Source organism: Thalia democratica, chromosome 7, assembly GCF_965202585.1.
Source record: "Thalia democratica chromosome 7, ktThaDemo2.hap1.1, whole genome shotgun sequence".
Classification (NCBI taxonomy): Eukaryota; Metazoa; Chordata; class Thaliacea; order Salpida; family Salpidae; genus Thalia; species Thalia democratica.
The window spans coordinates 62,283,082-62,303,008 of NC_139171.1; the positions used below are offsets into that span (position 1 = coordinate 62,283,082).

The 19,927-nt window shown below is 23.9% G+C and overlaps 1 protein-coding gene across 1 annotated transcript; it reads right to left on the reverse strand.

Annotated features, from left to right (window-relative positions):
• Positions 1–396: 396 nt before the first annotated feature.
• On the reverse strand, positions 397–8,613 carry LOC145841687 (kelch repeat-containing protein kel-10-like). The gene is made up of 3 exons (XM_082949039.1): positions 8,302–8,613; positions 5,396–5,457; positions 397–523 (listed from the first exon to the last, which is right to left on the reverse strand). The coding sequence occupies exons 1-3, from the start codon at positions 8,611–8,613 to the stop codon at positions 397–399; spliced, it is 501 nt and encodes a 166-aa protein (XP_082805165.1).
• Between the last annotated feature and the right edge of the window lie 11,314 nt (positions 8,614–19,927).

Sequence of the window (19,927 nt, forward strand, 5' to 3'; positions counted from 1 at the left end):
AGCTGTTTGATTTATACATAAAAATGAGTCGTGTTAACACTATCACAATGTGTACTTGTAGTTTAAATTTTATAGGTCAGTAAAAAATAGTTTCAAAAAAATATGTATTAAATTACACATTATCTAAATTCTAATATCATTAAAATAATTTTAATCAAAATTATTTAGTGGAATTTATTATATAGTAAATTTCTATCATTTTAAAATTATTAAGAGGGGAAATAAATAATTTTTACTTTAAGCTATGTACTAGTAATCATACAAAATAACTTTAAATTTACTCAAATAAAAGGTTAGAGCTTCTTGCTGTAAAAACAAACAAAACTTAAATATTAACTTGAAGTGGTTTCTCATCTTAGCACTTGTTCAACATGATTGTTGTAGATTGTCACCCCTCTAGCGTATTCCACACTCCAGCGTACTCAACACGAACTTGGATGTGGCTACTTCGTTGATGATAGCTGCTTGTCTCCGATGTCCACAAAGATAAGCCCATCTGTACTTCCAATCAACGAAGAGGGTTCTGTTAATTGGTTAATGAAAATAAATGTTTTTCTGTGTCAGATTAAAAAATATATATAGTTAAGGGTTGTGGGGGTGGTAAGGAAACTTTAAAAATATTTAATAATAGTTATTAAGGCTGCACAACTATTTAAGTTCCTAAAGTTATTTAACAGACCATATCTCAAAAAATAGTAACTTTAATAATTAGCTACAAAAAATTTTTAAGCAGAAATTTTGTTATTCTTTGAAATATGGGTTAAATAAGTGTTATATATACTAATTTTCAGTAGGTTTTGAATAAATATTATATTGTAAGTTTTGCTTTGCTATCAGAATCTTATTAATTAAATCTATAAAAACTTTTTTATTCTTTTTAATGATGTTTTATTTTTTGAGATACAACCTCTTAATTTTTTAAATGATTTGAATTGTCATGTAACAAGCTATCACATGAAAGCTTAAAATGAAAACTTAATGCCAGTTTATAAAAATAAAAAAAATTTATTTAACTTTTGAGATGAAGTATTTTTTGAAATAAATCTTTCAGATACATAGTAGAATAAATATTTTTTTTGATACTTAAAATTAATCAAAATAATCTTCTTTTTAATTTAATGGAGCCTAAGTTTTTCAGGAAAGATTCATTTTACAACTAAAAAGATTTTGAGTTTCATAAAACCTAATAACTGGTAATCTAATTTGATATTATTTTAATTAAGGCATATCAAACTTTTAATTATTTATAGGAAGTGAATTATTTGTATAAAAATCAAAACCAATAATTATATAAAAAAATACTGTGTTATAAACTGTTGACAGAAAATACAATCTTAAGCAACACACGATAAAATAAGCTAAGACTATATAATACTCATTAAAAAATAAGTTTTTTGCGGATGGTTTCAGCTTTTTGTTGTTTTCATTGAGAGTTTTCAAAAACTTTTAAACAAAAGAGAAATTGCAAACAAAAACAATACATAAGTGTGAAATAAATAATACATTTCAAGAGAATTCCAGTTTATGCTATAATTATAACAGTATGGTGGTAGATTTAAGGGAATAGGTGGGGGGTTCCGACATTTTTTCACTAAAAATTACATTAGATCTAAATGAGAGTTTGATGTACAAACTACAAGCTAGTTTTTATAGAAATAAAAAATCTTACTTAACTTTTGAGACATTGTAATTTTTATAAAAAGTTTCTGATACAACATACGGACTGCAAATCGTTTGGGATCAATTTTCTTGGAAATTAAAAAATTTACTAAAAATCTATCTTCTCCTTCAGTTTTTAAGCTAGAGACTTCAAACTTTCAGGAAACGTTTCTTTTATAATTTAAAAGACTTTGAATGTTGGAATTTTAAAAATATTAAAAATAAAAATTCCAGATTGAAAAAACAAATTAAAAACGATGGATTTTTATTAATAAAAAAATTATTTTTCAAAATTGAAAAATTCCTACATTTAATTTTTTCAAAATTTAATAATAAACTGTCTGTGAAAATTTGAAGAAGATTGCTTGAAAAATTAAGGAGAAGATAGATTTTTAGTGAAATGGTCTCTTTTTGCATTATTTAGTTTGCACCTTCCATTAGGAACCTATTGAGGTCACTGACTTTGGTCGCTCATACCTCAAAAATTACTTTGAATTTTTTCAAGCAGTTAAAAATGTCTGATAGCTCAGATAAAGCTCTATAAAATAAGATCATCTTGTAAAAAACAAGGTGGACCCCCTTATGCCCTTAAAAAGATACTAGGGATATGTGTATTTTTTTAAACAAAAATTACCTTTTCTGAGCAATAATCTAAAAAATTTATAGTATAATTATTGTAAAGTTATATAATTTTCATACTAAAGCTTTTTTTGACATAAAACAAAAACTATTTCATACAAGATGTTCTAGAATAGTGCATGAACATTTTATGAAAATATGGGGTTAGTAGTTTAAAAATTGTAATTTTTCAAAAACTTCAAAGAAAACTGGTTATAAAGTTTTATTATTATTTATGTTTGTATTGAAATTTGTTCACAAAACGGATTATATCTTAAAACTTTATCTATTTATTTTACTGCATAAAAAGCACCTCAAGTAATTTAAGCTTTTAGATAAGAGCAAACTTTTGTTCTTAGAGCTAAAATGCTGAACCGCTCATAGTCTACTACTGCTTTAACACAATTAGGTTCAATTCAAACAAGTTAAACTTGAAGTTTTGAAAATAATGTTCTACACATCAGCATAATATTTCTAAACACATTAAAAACAACAACCACACATTTTTTACTTAAAAACATTACATTAGGATTTAAAACTATGATTTTGCAAGATTTATTTCTATTAATTTTCTAACAATTTTTGACTTTATTAATTTGTTAATTTTATAATCTTTACTAAACAAAAACATTTTTTCAACAATTTAAATTCTATTAAATAAACAGATATGTGGCTGATTATATATATTTTTTTTTATAAAAAGGTGAAAGTTTGATCAGTTTAAGAAAAATATTGATGGAATTTTATAAATAAATTGTATGTTGCTTAAACTCAGGTAATTGTTTTGTTCAATTAAACAATTTAAGGTTTCTAAAGAAACTAAAATCATAATATGGATAGACAAAAAAAAACTTAAACAAAACTCTATCAGGGGGTAGCTGTCAAACTTGCAAAAGGGCTCAAAATTGCACAAAGATACTTTTGCACAAGGAGATAAAATTGCACAAAGAAACTTTTTCACAAAGGGTAAACTTTGCACCTTTAAATTTTAATTTTTCTCCTAATTTATTTATTTCTATTTTTACTATCACTGTTACCCCTAACCTTTACCCTTAGTCAGTAACTTTTTTTTCTGTTTGTTTTTTTATTAATTTATCTAATAGATTTTTTTATTTAATTTACTCTTGTGCATAAGTGTAACTCATGTAAAACTGACCCTTGGTGAAACTTTGTCCTAGCGCAATTTTGACCCGTTTCCTATCAGGTACTTAGCTAATAAGTTTTGGATTGACCTCCAGGATAAAAAATATTATATGAGACTTAGAGAGTTATTTTGTTGAAATGCTTCAATGATATAAGTAACAAACCTTGATTGAAGTTATAAGCTTTATTTTTAAAGAATTTTTTGATGATTAATTTATGTCAATGATTCAAAGAAACAGTTTTTGACTTGAAATTTTTACAATTAATCAGCTTGTACAACTAAAAATATCACAAAGGCATAAGTGAGGGTTGTCAAACATTTTTTTGCAAAAATTAATATTAGTTTCTAAAGGAAATCTCAAAGTATAAAGTATTTCATACTAAATATGTATATTTTAAATACAATTTCAGATTTAGTTAACTCTGTGCATCAGGTCTTTGGACCAAACTTTTTGAGCTTTTTTTTGTTGTTCAATAAACAATATAACAACTCAAATTAAAAACTTTTCAATATACAAGCCTGTGAAGAACAACTTTTTTATTGTCAAATACTTACAGCTTTAATAACTTTTTTTTTTACCAGAGACTTTAAACTTTTAGAGAGTGTTCCTTGCTTTACTTATAAAAATGTGTTAGATTATTTTGATTTAAACAAAAGTTTATGACCAAAAAAAAATCTTTTTTAATTAAATTTAATTAAAGTTTTACAGTGTGTTCTGATAGACTTTTCTTAGTTATGTAAAGATTAGAGTGGAATATTTTTAAAGATTGCTCAATATTGTAGAAATAGGTAGATTTCAAGTGAAAGAACACTTTGATATTTTAGTGTACACCTCTCAAAAGGAACCTATGAAATTGTCAAAGTTTGATAACTTATATTTCAAAGATTTTTACCATAAAATAACTGATTGCTAAGTTTTTTTTATTAAAAAAGACTTACTTCCACATGCTATATTAATAAAATGACTTAGTATTTATTAGTAGAATTTACAGCCATAAAAACTAACTGAGCTTGAAAAATTTTCAAACTAGCTTAAGTATTTAGAATGTGTGACAACCCTTCTTCTAGATAAACTTCTTTTTCTTTTTGTAAATTAACATTTAACTATAAAACTGAGCAACTGATTAAGAGTTTGTTATAGTAGCAGTGATTTTTAGATTGACTGATAGTGCTATTTTACAATTTTAAATGTCATTTAACTCTTGCTTTGAAACTAGAGCTTCAGGTTTTTCAGATTTCATTGTTTTCTCTTTCATTTTAAACTTTGTTAGTTTTAGGGAGTTATAGGGTGGCCACTGGTTTTTATAAATTTTCCGAGTTTGCTTTCAGATTTTAAAAGAACAAATTTCCTTATTTCTTAAAATAATAAAATTGTCAACTAACACAGAATTTATTATTTTATATTTTTATTTCAAAGTTACAGGTTATCTCAGGTACTTTTATGATTTTAGTTTAAAACTTCAGTTTTTTTTTAATTTCAAGATTTACCAGATTAAATGGCCACCTTGGAGTTAACATCTGTCTATTAGGGTTTTAAATTTTTAATATGTAACTTGATTTTCAAATTAAATTAATGTATTAAATGGAAGCATAAACTTCACATGATCTAAATCACTTAAAATAGTGGTTTTATGTTTGTTACAAATGGGAAGAGTGAAACTGATTTTATTTTAATTTAAGAGATAATTAAAAACTATGTTTACAACAATTAATAAAATAATATTTTTTTTCAAATAAAATACATTGTGCTTTACTTTACTTCAAGTTACTTTATTGAGGTAAAATGTTTAAGGGGGGTTGATAACTTAAAAACTTATAAAGATTTGTTAACTAAAATACAGTTTTTGAAACTTAAATTATTTTATTAAAATATATAACCCAGTTCTAAACAATACTTAAATTTAACTTACCTATTTGTGGAAGTTGACTATGGATTCAGTATGCTAGTTGGCATAGTCATACAAGTGAACTAACATCATCTCTATGGTGTTGGTTGAAATGTTTTCACATTGAGCACAAGTAGAATCACTTAGCAACTTAAATTTTCGAAAGCAAGTTTGTAATTAATTTGAAAATTCAAACTGGCCAATCAAAATTGAGTAACCAAGCAAACTTTGCTGCAAGACATTTCTAAAATTTTTATACCAGGTCCTAAGAGAAACAATTTTGCTTCAGGTTTTTGTCATTTACAAACTTTTGAAATTAAAACAAAAAAATGTTTTTATAGTTTTTATTTAACTTATTAATTTACTTTTCAATTTTACAAAATTAACTAAGTATCGCTCAAAGAATTTAAAACAAACGAAATTTCTCAACAAATATAAAGATTCTAAAAAGAAAAATAAAAGTTTAGCATTGATAAGCACTTTAAGCAAAACTTACTTTGCCTAATAAACTTTCAAATAATTAAAACGTATGTTTTTTTTACCTTACAAAGTAGATTGGACACTTCTGATTTTTTTTTTATAATCAAACTTGTTTTTTATACTTTTACTTAAAAAAAGTTACGTATTGTGATAAAGAAAGCTATAATAATTCTCTCATGATGTTTTTCGTTAGAAGGAGGAAAGTAGACCGTGATGCCTTTTCACATAAAAATGGTTATAATTAACTGAAGAATAATTGAGACACAAAAGTTTTTGTTAGTTAGAAATTAAAAAATACAGTTTATTATCAAAGTGTAATATCATACAATTATTACTAAACTATTAATTAGTTTTCAATTCAGTTTATTAAACAACATGAAGATATTGAACGTTCTATAGCTGATTATTTCAGATATTTTAATTACTTAGTAAAATACTGTTGTTATATTAAAACGTTTAAGCCTCAGCCCTTAAGTACGCAACTTAAACGAAGATTGATTTATGATTTTAATAATTTTAGCTTTTAGTTTTAAATGAATCTGGAATTTACCTAAATTTCAAAGCTTTAAAATAGTTAGTATAATACACATCTTGACATAAAACTTACCAAATATACGTTCTGGAAATGACGTTAAACTGTTCTGGTGTATGACTCGATAACCGAAAGGTTTTGTCGTGCACCAGGTCATTTTTGAGCGTTTTTTGTCGTTTAATAAACAATATATTAGTCAATTAAAAAACTTAGTTTGTTTGTTTCTGATTTCAAAAATATAATTTTTGTTTTTAAAATATAACGTAGAAAAATTACACGTTTTTTAAGTTAATGAGGTATAAAATTCTTAAACTTTCAGGATGTGTTAAAAGATAATACTTTATTGTTTTAAGTCTTGACCAATAACTCATTAGCTATGTGTTTTTTATTAGTGCACAACTATTCAAATTCCAAAATTTCATATCCTATTGAAATTGTTACAAATTTCCTCTTTTAACATATATTGAATACTGTATTCTATAAGCTTATTAATTAGACTTAAATTAGTATACCATATATACTTAAGTTTATTTTATACTTTTAAATATTTTTTAAGACATGGAAAAAAGATATTTAAACTTACTAAAACTTTTATTTTTATAAACTTTCCTTTCAAGGAATTTACTTTTCAATAACTTTTTTACCATTACATTTTTGTTTAATAAATCGTTTTGAATATTTCTATTTAAATCAAAAATTTATATTTTTTTAGAATTAATGATTAACAAGCTAGTTTTCTTTTTTTTCTTTTAGCATAGTGAAGGCTGATTAATTACTCATAAACGTAAATCTTGCCAAGAAAAGGCTAAGAAAATTCATAAGCTACAAATTTTTACTAAAGTTTACATTTACAATCAGACAACTTTATAACAACTTTTTGCTTAAAAATATTGTATGTGAGACATATATGTTAAAACAATTAGGTTAATTGAACTTCAATTTAATTAATTTATTCTAATGTTTAGAATTTTGGTAAATTCCACACATGTAGATAAAAAAACATATTACTGTAATTAAATGTTCTTAACATAAACGTACTGTTGCAACTATGTGTATTTATTTTAGTCACTTTATTATAATTACACGAAGATATTTCGTGGGTTTATGTCGTGGTTTTTTGATTAATCACTCTACTATATTTGCACTAGCTCTTTTTATGTAAGTAAAGCTTTGGTGAAGAAACTTTAAAAGACTTATTTACTTTAATATTTAAAAGCAGCAACTAAAAATTTGACTATATTACTCGAAGATATATAAATTTACAAAAACTTAACTTTTTAAGAAATTGACTAGTATATATAGTTGATACAGATTTATTTATGTAGTATATAAAGTAACTTTAGCTACATTACTAAATAATAGTAGTTTAAACGTTCTTAAAACTAGATAATTGTTTATTTGCATTATTATTTGCAATAATAGTGCATAAAAGTTTAAGAAAATTACAAAAGTGTCTTGTTGGTTTTAATATTAAACAAATCATCTTTAGCATTTTTAAATATATCATAAGTTTAAATTTTAATGGCAAATTTTAAGCCTATAAAGCATTAAGAAACTAATAAATATATCAATTTTTTACAATTTTAATATATATTCTAGCACTGAACTTTTTATCGTAACTTAATTAAACTCCTAAATAAAAATAACTATAAAGATGTAACAAACTACTACAAAAATACATTTATTACATGGTTATTCTATCAATATAAAGGCAGTTTAACTGATGAAAAATAAATAATATTTTCAGTAGCTTCACATGATTCTTCTGACCATTTATCTTTACCAACATCATAACATAATACAAGTTGTGTACAACTTTGAAAGACAAATAATTTACTCTTAACCAAAACAGCTGTCACATAACGAGAATAGAACTTGGGCGTTTTAAGTGTTACAAACATATTGCCAGTTTTATTAAAAACTTCACAATTCGTGTTTAAATTTGCACCACCAATTGCAAACAGTTTGCTTTTAAGACTAACTAAGCTATGGTGACTTCTTTCTTCAATCATATTTGGCATTGGTGTCCAAGAATCACTATATGCATCATATAATTCTACTGTGTTTAACTCTTGACCGTTATATCCACCGGAAACAACAATACTTTCTTCAAATATTGAACATGCTGCAAGTGATTTTTCTTCATTAAATTTTGCAGCTTCTTTCCATTTAATTTTATTTGCATCAAAATCAAGACAAGACTTCAAATAACCAGACTTCCAATCATGACCACCAAAAATGTATACTTTGTTCATAAATGTACAAGCACAAAAACATTGACGTTCATTAGGCATATCACAAACATAATTCCAAGTTTTACTAACAGGTTAATATTTTTCAACTGACCTTATACGATTTAGTTCAGGACTAAACCCACCAAACATATACGCTTCTCCTTTAAAACAAACTGCTTTTGAAAAATATCGTTTTTCTGACATTAAAGGAGGTTCCTTGAGTTCTTCTAGACTATTTCCACAAATTTCTTTTACTTGGTCAACAGATTTGTTTTTTCTTTTATCACGACCTCCACAAATAAGAATACTGAACGCGTTTTGATTACAATGTCTATTATTTTTAAAATAACTAGAAACATTCTTACTATCTCTGTTATTCAACATTTCAACAAACTCAATGTTTTCTAAAATACACGAAGACTCAGTTTGGAAATATTCTAGTACTTGTTCTGATAAAAGATTAAGACGAACTTTCAATAATAACTGTTTTGCAAATTTGCTACGTTCTTCTATGTTGTGGTTTAACCATTTATTTGCCCCATTATAAACTTCAACTTCTGAATCAATTTGTAAACTAGAACTTGCAAAAACTTTCAAGATTAAAGATTTTTCTAACTCTATAAAGTTTTTAGTTTCAATAACCATAACAAAACAACGTTCTATATATTTGAACATTGTTTTATAAAGACTTGGTAAGTAGAACAGTCCAGACAACTGATAATAAGTTGCAGCATTATGAGTTTCAAGTTTCTTATTGATAACTTTGCATACTTTACTCATACTTCCTTCTTCTAACAACAATGAACTTTATTTAATTTTCGAAATAAATTCCGAATAGTCAATCTTCATTTTACCTGAAATAATTTTAATTTAAGTTATATAAAAATTTAGTTTTGTATAATATTTTCTAACTGACAACTATAAATTCTATTTTTTCAAATAAAAAAATTATGATTTGTCGAATCCTAGTATTCGGATTCTTGTCCAGCCGGATACCTTTTATAAAATTTTGAATAAATACGACCTAATATTTATAAAAATAATTATGTGGTTCCGGCAGGATCCTGTTTAAAATATACTAACTGTATCCAGCTGAATCCTAATATCACGTTTCCGGTTAATTCACTTCATTTTCTTTTGTTTTTAGAAAAAAAAGTAAAAGAACTTTTTTTAACTTAGAAATTTGTATTAAATATTCTTTAGTTCATGATGAACAGCAAAAAAAATCTTAGGCGTATTGTGAGGTAATTTAAAAAATTTACACTACACACTATGAAAAAAACAACCATTAGATATTACGAGAAGACATTGACTTAAACAAATTACTTTTGAGTTTATGATAAAAAAAAAATCATAAACATATTTTGCGTAATTTAAAGTAGTTCTCATACTTACATAAGATATTATGGACAAATTTAAGACATTACAAGATTTGGTCGAGTTAATTTCAAAATAAAATAAGGGTCTGGATCCAGCCAGATCCTAATTTTAAAATGAGATTGGGATCCTTATTTTAACATAAGATACAGATTTCGATCCAGCGGGATCCTATTTTTAAGGTTCTGTAGTACACTTACTAAAACAATGAACTCGACTTAATAATTGTAACCAAAAAATATCAGCCTTTAATTTACATAAAATAGATTTAGTTTAAGTTGTAAACTAATTTTATCTAAAAAATATTTTTTTACAGGATTTCGAAATTTATTAATAAAAATTTCAAAAGTTTTTTTTTAAACTATTTTTAAAGATTATAAGTTTATCGACAATACACGAAAAAGTACTTTTTTTTAGTAAAACAAAAAAATTAATGTTTGCAAATAATGCAATTTAAAAAAAAATCAAGTTTTTTTATAATTTAACGATAAAGCACATTTACTGACTAGGTATTTAAATACGTTTATTATTTTATTAATAGATTTTTCAATTTAGTGGTATAATACAACTGCAAGTTTTATAAATAAGTATCTTAATCCTTACTAACCAGATTTATCGAAACCTTGTAATTTTTTCTTTGCAGTTTTCTTGCAAATTGTTAAAAAATTCCCACAGCTGTTAAATAGTAGTGATACTTCTTCAATATTTATTTTAATCAACATTATTCTGGTTGCTTATAGTTGAGTTTAGGTCATGTAGTTTAACTGCAATTCTTTTCATATTAAATTTAATTGTCTAAAAAAATGTCAACTTTCAATAAATAAAACTTAGTATAATACAGTACAAATGTACAAAATGCTTGAAAAAAGTTTAAAATAAATTATTTAGTTCTTGTATATTCTTTTTTGATATATTAATATGTGTACTAAAAGCAGTTAGCTTAGATAAACATGACTTCTAATTTCATAAAATAAGGTACTATACAAATGTTATCAGTTTTTTTTATAATATAATAAACTAATACAAATAGTTAATAAAATCTTTTTATACATATTTGTACCATAACTTATTTTTTTTTGTATTTAGCAATTAAATAATGTAGTGGTTATTATTTTATCATATAAGCATATTAGAAACACATAATTAAAAGAATTTTTTTCACTGTATCTAACGTAATACATAAGAATGAGTAAACAGTATTTATATTTTTTATTAATAAACTGCCATAGTTCAAATCAGACTTATAATATATTTTAGTATCTGATCAATCAATTATGTTATTACAATTATTGATAAGTTTGTCGGAATTTAAGTTAACTTAAACACAACTTACTTATAAAATAAGTCAGTAAAATTATTAAAAAAGATATTTTTTCAATCTAATAAGGAACTCCTAAATCCATATCAATAAAAAATCTGTACAGAAAATAATTTATAAAGAAGCTTATTACAATTTAATTAGTTATCGTCAAATTGATCAAAGTCTATGCACGCTCAACAGCAAAATAAAAACTCGGTTTACCAAAATTTTAATTTAAAGAGCATTTAATGACAGGAACACGGAATAACTTTTAATTGAAATTATTGATTAATTTATACTTTTATGAATAATAACTTTTTTTATTTAGTCATTTAACTGTTATATTAAATAAATTTATTAATAAATTTAATTAATCAGTTAGTAACCTATTAAATAAGTTTTTTTTTTGTTGACCTTGTGTCCACAATTTTTCTATTATTTTCTTCATATATAATAATTTATACAAAAACATCACCACTATCTCTACTAAGCACCCAGTGTTCTTAAAATACTTCATTGAGTATAAACTACATATCTTATTTAATTTTTAATTTTTATTATATCATTTTTTTTTTATCAGTTTATAACAAAAATATATAAAAAATTAAAATGAGCTATATTAAAAGAAATTTATCAGATAATTGTTGCTCTCTGAATAATTTTTTTTGGTCAAATGATCTTTATTCTTGAAGCTGATATTGTTCATTTCATATACTGAACTTTTGCACATCATAAAAATCAGGAAAATAAAAGAATGTCTTTTCTTTCTGTAAAACAAAATGAAAGATAAAAATAATCTCTTTTCAATTTAAACATATTCTAATTTGTTTTCTAAAATCATAAACAATTATGTTTAAAGTTAGTAATTGAATATACACTGTTGCCTTTGTTTGAAGTCAAAAATAACTTCCTGAGTGACCTTAAGGTGTTCTAAAACTTTTTAAATCTTAAAAATTATGTTTAAAGTAAATAAAAACCAAAATAAAATAACAAAAAATTGAAAATAATTTGACTAGATCTCATTCAAGTTATAAAACCACCTTTTCTTAGATGTTCAGTAATCTTAAAACTATCAGAAGTTTTTTAAAAATAGTAAAATCAGCTCTAACCAACCTAAAAAAAAACCAAGTATTCTGAGTGTATTAACCCAGATATAGAAATTTGATTAGGAGTTTGTAACAGAGTTGTCTCTATTAGAAGTAAAAAAGCCAGCTCGAGTGACCAAATACCAGTCTTAGGTTAATTAAGTAGAGAAAAAAAAATAATGTTAGCCAAAAAAAAAATAATAATATAGCTAAAACGTAAAAAATATTGTCTCTTCATCATTAAAAAAAAACTTGATAAAAACACAAGTAAAATAAATCTTTAACTTTTGCTAGAAGTTTAGGAAAATATGAAAACTAATCTGAATTTTTTTTCGAAAATCTTCAATATAAGTTTTAAAAAACGTACATTAATATTCTAAGTTTTCTAAAATTGTAAACTAGCTTAAAATTTGTCCTGAGTAGTCTGAATGTGTGAGAAAAATGTTTTTTAAACAACTAAATGCCTTTACCTGCTTTTAATCTAATTGAAACTGCATAAGAAAAGTTGTGCAGAATTTTAAACTTAAATATATTTTTAATTTTTCTCTAAAACATATAAACAAGCACATTTAGATTTATATAGTAATTTCAGGTTGATATTAATTAATGTAATTACAATTTTTTTTAAATTCTGTCTACTTGAAATTAAATAGAATACTATTTATAGTAAGTAAAAGCTGTGTTAAATGTAATAAAAAAATAACAATAAAAAATAAAAAATAAATTAATGATTTTTTTTTTAAATTATAAGATTAATAGGTTTTTTTTCCTTTTTGAAATAAAAAAAAATCTGATTTCAGTTCTAGAAAAACAATGTACTAAAATTTTTTAAATTTTTTAAAATGAGCTGATATTTTTTATTTGAAAGATGATTACTATTATGAATTATGTTTAATGTTTTTAAATTTTAAGCTAGTATTAGTTAGCCTGAAATATACCAAATCGTCCTTAAATTTTTAAAATACTCTAACTAACCTTAGTTATTATGAGTAAGTGACAATCCAGCATGAGTTATATTGAACTAGCCTGGGTCATGAAAGTTCCTAAAAAAGAGAAAAAATAAAAAACTGAAAAATTTTAAATCTAAACAACTGTGAATGCCAAAAACTGTCATTATTATAATAAGATAAGTAGAACCTAAAATAAAATAGCACACTTAGAATATCTGAGTCATAAAAACATCAAGAGACGATAAAAATATCAAAGTTAGTTTAAGTTTTATAAAAATAGACATCCTCAGTCAGACTTTAAAGAAATGTTTCAACTAGTATGAATGAACCACAACCCTGACTCATAAAAAGTCTAAGAACTAAATAAAAAAAAATTTGCCATACTTTATGGTAAAAACATTAGTCTAAGAAAAATAAGTTAGCCGTAGTCCTTCCTGACTTAAAAACAAAAAAGAAGTATAGTAAAAGACAAATTTAAAACCTGGAAAATATACAGTTAATGAAAGATGATCTCCCTAAGTTTTTTTTTTGTTAAAATAAAATAAATAAATAACTAGAAAATAATAGATAACTTCAAGGAAAAAAGTTTTAAAGATCAGAAAGCAAAAAATCTAGCTTAAAGTTAATTTAAAAAACCATACCTTACTAGTCTGAGTTTTGCAAAAAGATATTCATAAAAGTCTAAGCTAGCAATTGTAATGTCAAGTATAAAATGATAGTAATACAAATATCTTGTAAGATTATATAATACTGTTTTTTAATTCATAAAAATATTTTGGCTTTAAACATATCTGAACTATTTTTAGGGACATTTGAATTAAAAAAAAAAAAACGTTTTACAAAACTTTTTTTCTAAAAATTTGGTTTAAACTGCGCTTTAATGCATAAGAGAATATCAAAAAACTTTCACATAAGTCTAAAATTTCACATTTGCAACTTATTATTTTATTTTTAATCATTTATAACGCAAAAAATCTAATTTTTTTTAATGTTGGTCAATATAAATACTGATCATGTCTAAAAATGAAATTTTATAATTTTTTATTTATTTGTACCTCATGATCTGTTTTTCATAGTGAAGTAAAGTCGTAAAAAATAAAGTTAAATTTATGCAGAATATTTTATATGGAAACTTGTAATTTTTAAACTAGTTACATATTAATCAAAATAAAATCATTCATACTACAATTTTGAAAAGGTCTCACAAAAGTTAAACAAAAATAAAAGGTAGTTTGTTTTTATAAAGCCTTACCATAAAATTAAAACTTTTAACTCATTACAGAAACAAATTTCTTCAAATTTTTTCTAACTGTTGACATATTTGTTAATGTAAATTTCAGTTTAAAGTTCTTTGCATTTTTTAACAGAACCGCTATGCTGCATAAAATTAGCCGTAAGAAAATTATACTTACTATATAAGTTTATGTAAATGGTTTGCATAAAAAGTATTAACATTATTTTAAATAAAAATTAAAAGTTACGTGATGTAATGATTAGTTACCAAATTTTCAATATAAATTTACAAAATAATAACTCGAGCATGAAATTTTATGTTAGACAAATAAATTTTAATTCAGTCTTCGTAGCTTTTCGTTAGTAAAGTTCTGACAATACTGATCTAGAGTAGCTTTGTAAAACTTTATTGTTCTAATATCTAAACAAGTTAACAATTAATAGTAATTTTTTCTTATTCAGCTCATAATTAAAATCTTATTATAAAAAGGTATACATAACTTTGAATATCTTAAAAATCCAAAACATATTTTAATATTTTGATAACTTTTAAGTCTTTATTTAAATTAATATCTTTACTCAAAGTTTCTAAAAAATAAGATCTTTCTATATCATCGTACTATAGAAAATTTTGAAAGGGTTTTTTATGAAAAAAACTAGTAAAGTCATTTACTTAATATTTTGCTTTAAGTTAATTATTAATTTAAGTAGAAAGCTCCCAATTTTAAATGTTTACTTAACCGTGTAAGTTTTATTATTGATGTAAAACAATACCAGTTTAACTTGCCATTCCATTTAGTTAAATATTGAATAACATAAAATTAGTCAACCAGAAATCAAGTTTTTCTGGTTTTAAGTTTAATAAAATTGAAAACAGAATTATATATACTAGCCATATAAAGTGTAAAAAAATTTAAGTCAAGATCTACAAGATGTAGTTCTTAAGTTAAATTTATTTCTTATTTAGATAGTTTGTTGTAAACTTTTTTATTTATTTAATTTTTTTATAATCAATTTTGATTTATATTTTTAATTAAATTCTTAAAATATATTCACTATAGATTTTATTTATGTTTGTTTATTTGTTTAATTATTTAGTTGTTTTATTCCAACATGAGTAAATTCTAAATTTGATGCTCTTTATTAATTTATTAGTGTTGTATTTGTCCTATATATAAAATATAACCAATAATTGTCATTTCCAGCTTTTAAAAGTAGCATAGAAATATATTTAGTTTATCATTAAATTTTTAGTTAAATTTAAATTCAATTATGCTTTCTAGCAGGGTTTCTTAATCTTTTTTTCTAAAGGTCCTCTAAAACAAATTATCCCTCCATCATGACTACTTAAAAGACTTTAACTGAAACACCTAATACTTTTTTTTTGCTCTTCATTATCAACTACATAATATCTAGCATTTATTTTAAATTATGAATTCATGGCCACCTGGTGGTTCCTTTACTGTTCATAACCCCCTGAATTTTTTTCATGGCCCTCGAGGGGCCACTAGGCCTATTTTCAAAAACCCTGGTTTTTTTTAATAATTTTTTCTAACATTTGAAAAGAACTTAGGACATTTCAAAGTAAATCTGGATAAATTTTTGGAATCAAAAAAGTGACTACAGTGTGAAGATGTTACAAATGTTTGAAAAAAAAAATTATAACAAATTAAAAAAACAATATTAAAATGTGTTTATGTTGACAATAGCTTAACTCTCAACTTTCGTTTTCTTTATCAAGAAATAAATGACAGTCTTTCTCTATCCTAAACTTTATAGACTGCAAAAGTTTAGTATATGAAATGAACAATATTAGATTTAAATACATTGATTCTAGGTCCGAAAATTTCTGTTTAGAGAGCAACAATATTTAATAAACGAAATCTTTATATATGTATTATTTTATTTAGCTAATATTGATTATTTTATCGTTTACTTTTAGCTCATCATTTTAAAAATATAATTAAATAAAAATAGTATGATAGAAATATGATAAACTAACTTAAATATGTAGTTTTATAATGAAGTATTTTAAGAACATTGGGTGCTTAGTACGGATAGTGGAGATATACTTGCATAAATTTGTATCTAAGAGTAAAATTATAAAAATATTGTGGAGAAAAAGTCAAAAAAAAAAACTTACTTTTTAGTGTACTAACAGATAAATTGAATTTATTAGTAAGTTATATTCAATATAAGAGCTGAATGTTTGAATAAGTAAAAACACTTATTTATAAGAATATAAGTTATTTAATGAAATTAATTAAAAGATATTATGTGTTCCTGCCATTAGATGTTTTTTAAAATTAGATTTTAGCAGACAGAATTTTATTTTGCAGTTTATCGTGCATAGAATTTGATTAACTAGACTACTACTGATTAAATTGTTACAAGCTTCTTTATAAATTATTTTCTGTACAGATTTTTAATTGATATAGAACTAGAAACTCCTTATTAGATAATCTTTTTTAAATACTTATTTTATAATAACTTGTGTTGATTAATAATCAAAGTCCAACATACTTTTTAATAGTTTTAATAAAATGATCGATTTTTCAGTTTCTAAATTATATTATAGAACAGATTTGAACTAAGGCAATGTGTTATGAAAATGTTTAGAAAATATTTATTTATAACTATGTACTACATTGATTAAAGTAAAGAAAGTTTTTTTAGTTTGTTGTTGCTAATATACTTAAATGATAAAATAATAAACATTACAGTTTTTTATTTGTTAACTATAAAAAGGTAAAACAATAGAACTAATATAAATAAATATTTTTATACCAACTGTTTATAAAAGTTAACTATATTATAAATTTATCATTTGTTATAATTTTGTATAGTACCTAATATTATGAAGCTAGGAGTCATGTTTGTCTGATCTAACTGTTTTTAGTACACATATTAATATATTAAGAAGTTATATACAAAACCTTAATAACTTTATTTTAAACTTTCTTTAAGCATTTTGAAAATTTATATTGTATTATAAAAAATTTAATTTATTGAAAATTGACAATTTTTTAGATTATTTAAAGTAAGTATGAAAAGAACTGCAGTTAAACAACACAAAACCAACTTAACTGAAAACAATCAGAGTGAAGTTGGTATAAAGAATATAAATGTTGAAGAAACATCACTACCATTAAACAGCTGTGTGAAATTTCTAACAATTTGCAAGAAAACTGCAAAGAAAAAGTTACAAGGTTTAAATAAATCTGGTAAGTAGGGATTAAGATAACTATTTATAAAACTTTCACTAGTCTTATACCAGTAATTTAAACTATTTATTAACAAATCTATAAACGTATTTAAAATATCTACTCAGGAAATGTGCTTTATCATTAAAAACTATTGAATTTTATTTTGAAATTACATTAATCAAAAACAAAATTTATTTGCTTTACTGAAAAAAAAATTAAAACATTTCTTGTATTACCGAGAAACTTATAATCTTTAAAAAATGGTTGAAAATATACTTTTGAAATATTTAGTAATAAACATCAAAACTTAAAACTAAAAAAAAATTTTTTTAATTAAATGAGTTAACAACTTAAACAAAATTTATTTTATGAAATTTAAAGGCTGATATATTTTTAGTTACGTTTATTAAGTCAAGTTCGTTGTTATTGTAAATATTCTAACGGACCCTTTTCATTCGCTTCATTTTCATCAAGAACTCCAGTTTATCTCGCACAAACTCTAAAATTAATAAAACGTCTTTTACCTTTTTTTCAAAAAAAAAAAAAAAGGAATGAAGTAAATTTAGTGACCTACCGGATACATAATATTAGGATTCAACCGAATCCAGTTAACATTTTAATATGAGAATCGTACCTAATCCACATAATTATTCTCATTAAATTTCTGCCGTATCCGAATATATTTTAAAATAAAAATTTGGTCGGATCCGATTGTATTTTAAAATTAATATCCGGCCGGACCTGAAACCGAAACCTTTAAAACACGAGCTAAATTCTTATAGTTATTGAATGAAAATCAAATAAATTTTTAATATGAACTAACTTAAGATAAACTTTTTTTAGGTAAAATGAAGAATGAAAATTCAAAATTTGTTTCGAAAGTTTTGTCAAGTTCATTGTTTTTAGAAAAGGAAAATATGAGTAAAGTATCCAAAGTTATTAATAAGAAACTAGAAAATCATAATGTTGTAACTTATTATCAGTTGTCTAGACTTTTCTGCTTACCAAGTCTTTATAAAACAGTGTTTAGTTATATAGAACGTTGTTTTGTTATTGTAATTGAAACTAATAATTTTTTAGAACTAGAAAAATCTTTAGTGTTGAAAATACTTGCAAGTTCTAGTTTACAAATTGATTCAGAAGTTGAAGTTTATAATGGGGTAGATAAATGGTTGAATTACAAAATAGAAGAACGCAGCAAGTTTGCAAAACAGTTGTTATTGAAAGTTCGTCTTAATCTTTTATCAGATCAGATACTAAAATATCTCCAAAATGAGTCTTCATGTATCTCTGAAAACGACGAGTGTGTTGAATTGTTGAAAAACAGTGTTAGTACAAATGTGTTTAGTTCTTTTATCAAGATTAGACAATGTAACCAAAATATGTTCAATATTCTTATTTGTGGAGGTTTTGGCACAGGACAACATAAATCTATTAACCAAGTTAAAGAGTTTTGTGGAAATAATTTAGAAGAACTTAACGACCCTCCTTCAATGTTAGAAAAACGAAATTATTCAAAAGCAGTTTGTTTTAAAGGAGAAGCCTATGTATTTGGTGGGTTTTGTGCTATAGGAAATGTTTTAAAGTCAGTTGAAAAATATTCACCTGTTAGTAAAACTTGGAATTATGTTTGTGACTTGCCTGATGAACGTCAACACTTTTGTGCTTGTTCATTTATGGATAAAATTTATCTTTTTGGTGGTTATAATTATGGTTCTTTAAAATCATGTCTTCAGTTTGATGCTAAAACAATGAAATGGAAACAAGTTGCAAAAATGAACGAGCAAAAATATTTTGCAGCTTGTTCAGTATTTAAAGATAATATTGTAGTTTCTGGTGGATGTTTTAATAACTATAATTTGAACTCAGTAGCATCATATGATGTTTTCGCTGATATTTGGGCAACAATGCCAAGTATGATTGAAAGAAGAAGTGAACATAGTTTGGTTTGTGTTAAAAGCAAATTGTTTGCAATTGGTGGTGCAGGATTAAACACCAATTGTGAAGTTTTTGATAAAATTAACAATATGTTTGTAACACTTAAAACACCTAGTTTTCGTTCATTTAACGTTAACTCTATTTCAGCTGGAAGTAAGATATTTGTCTTTAATAATTATACAAAAGTTGTATTATGTTATGATGTTGATAAAGATGATTGGTCAGAAGAATCTTGTAAATCTATTGAAAATATTCGTCAATACTCAACTGTCAAAGTTCCTTTGT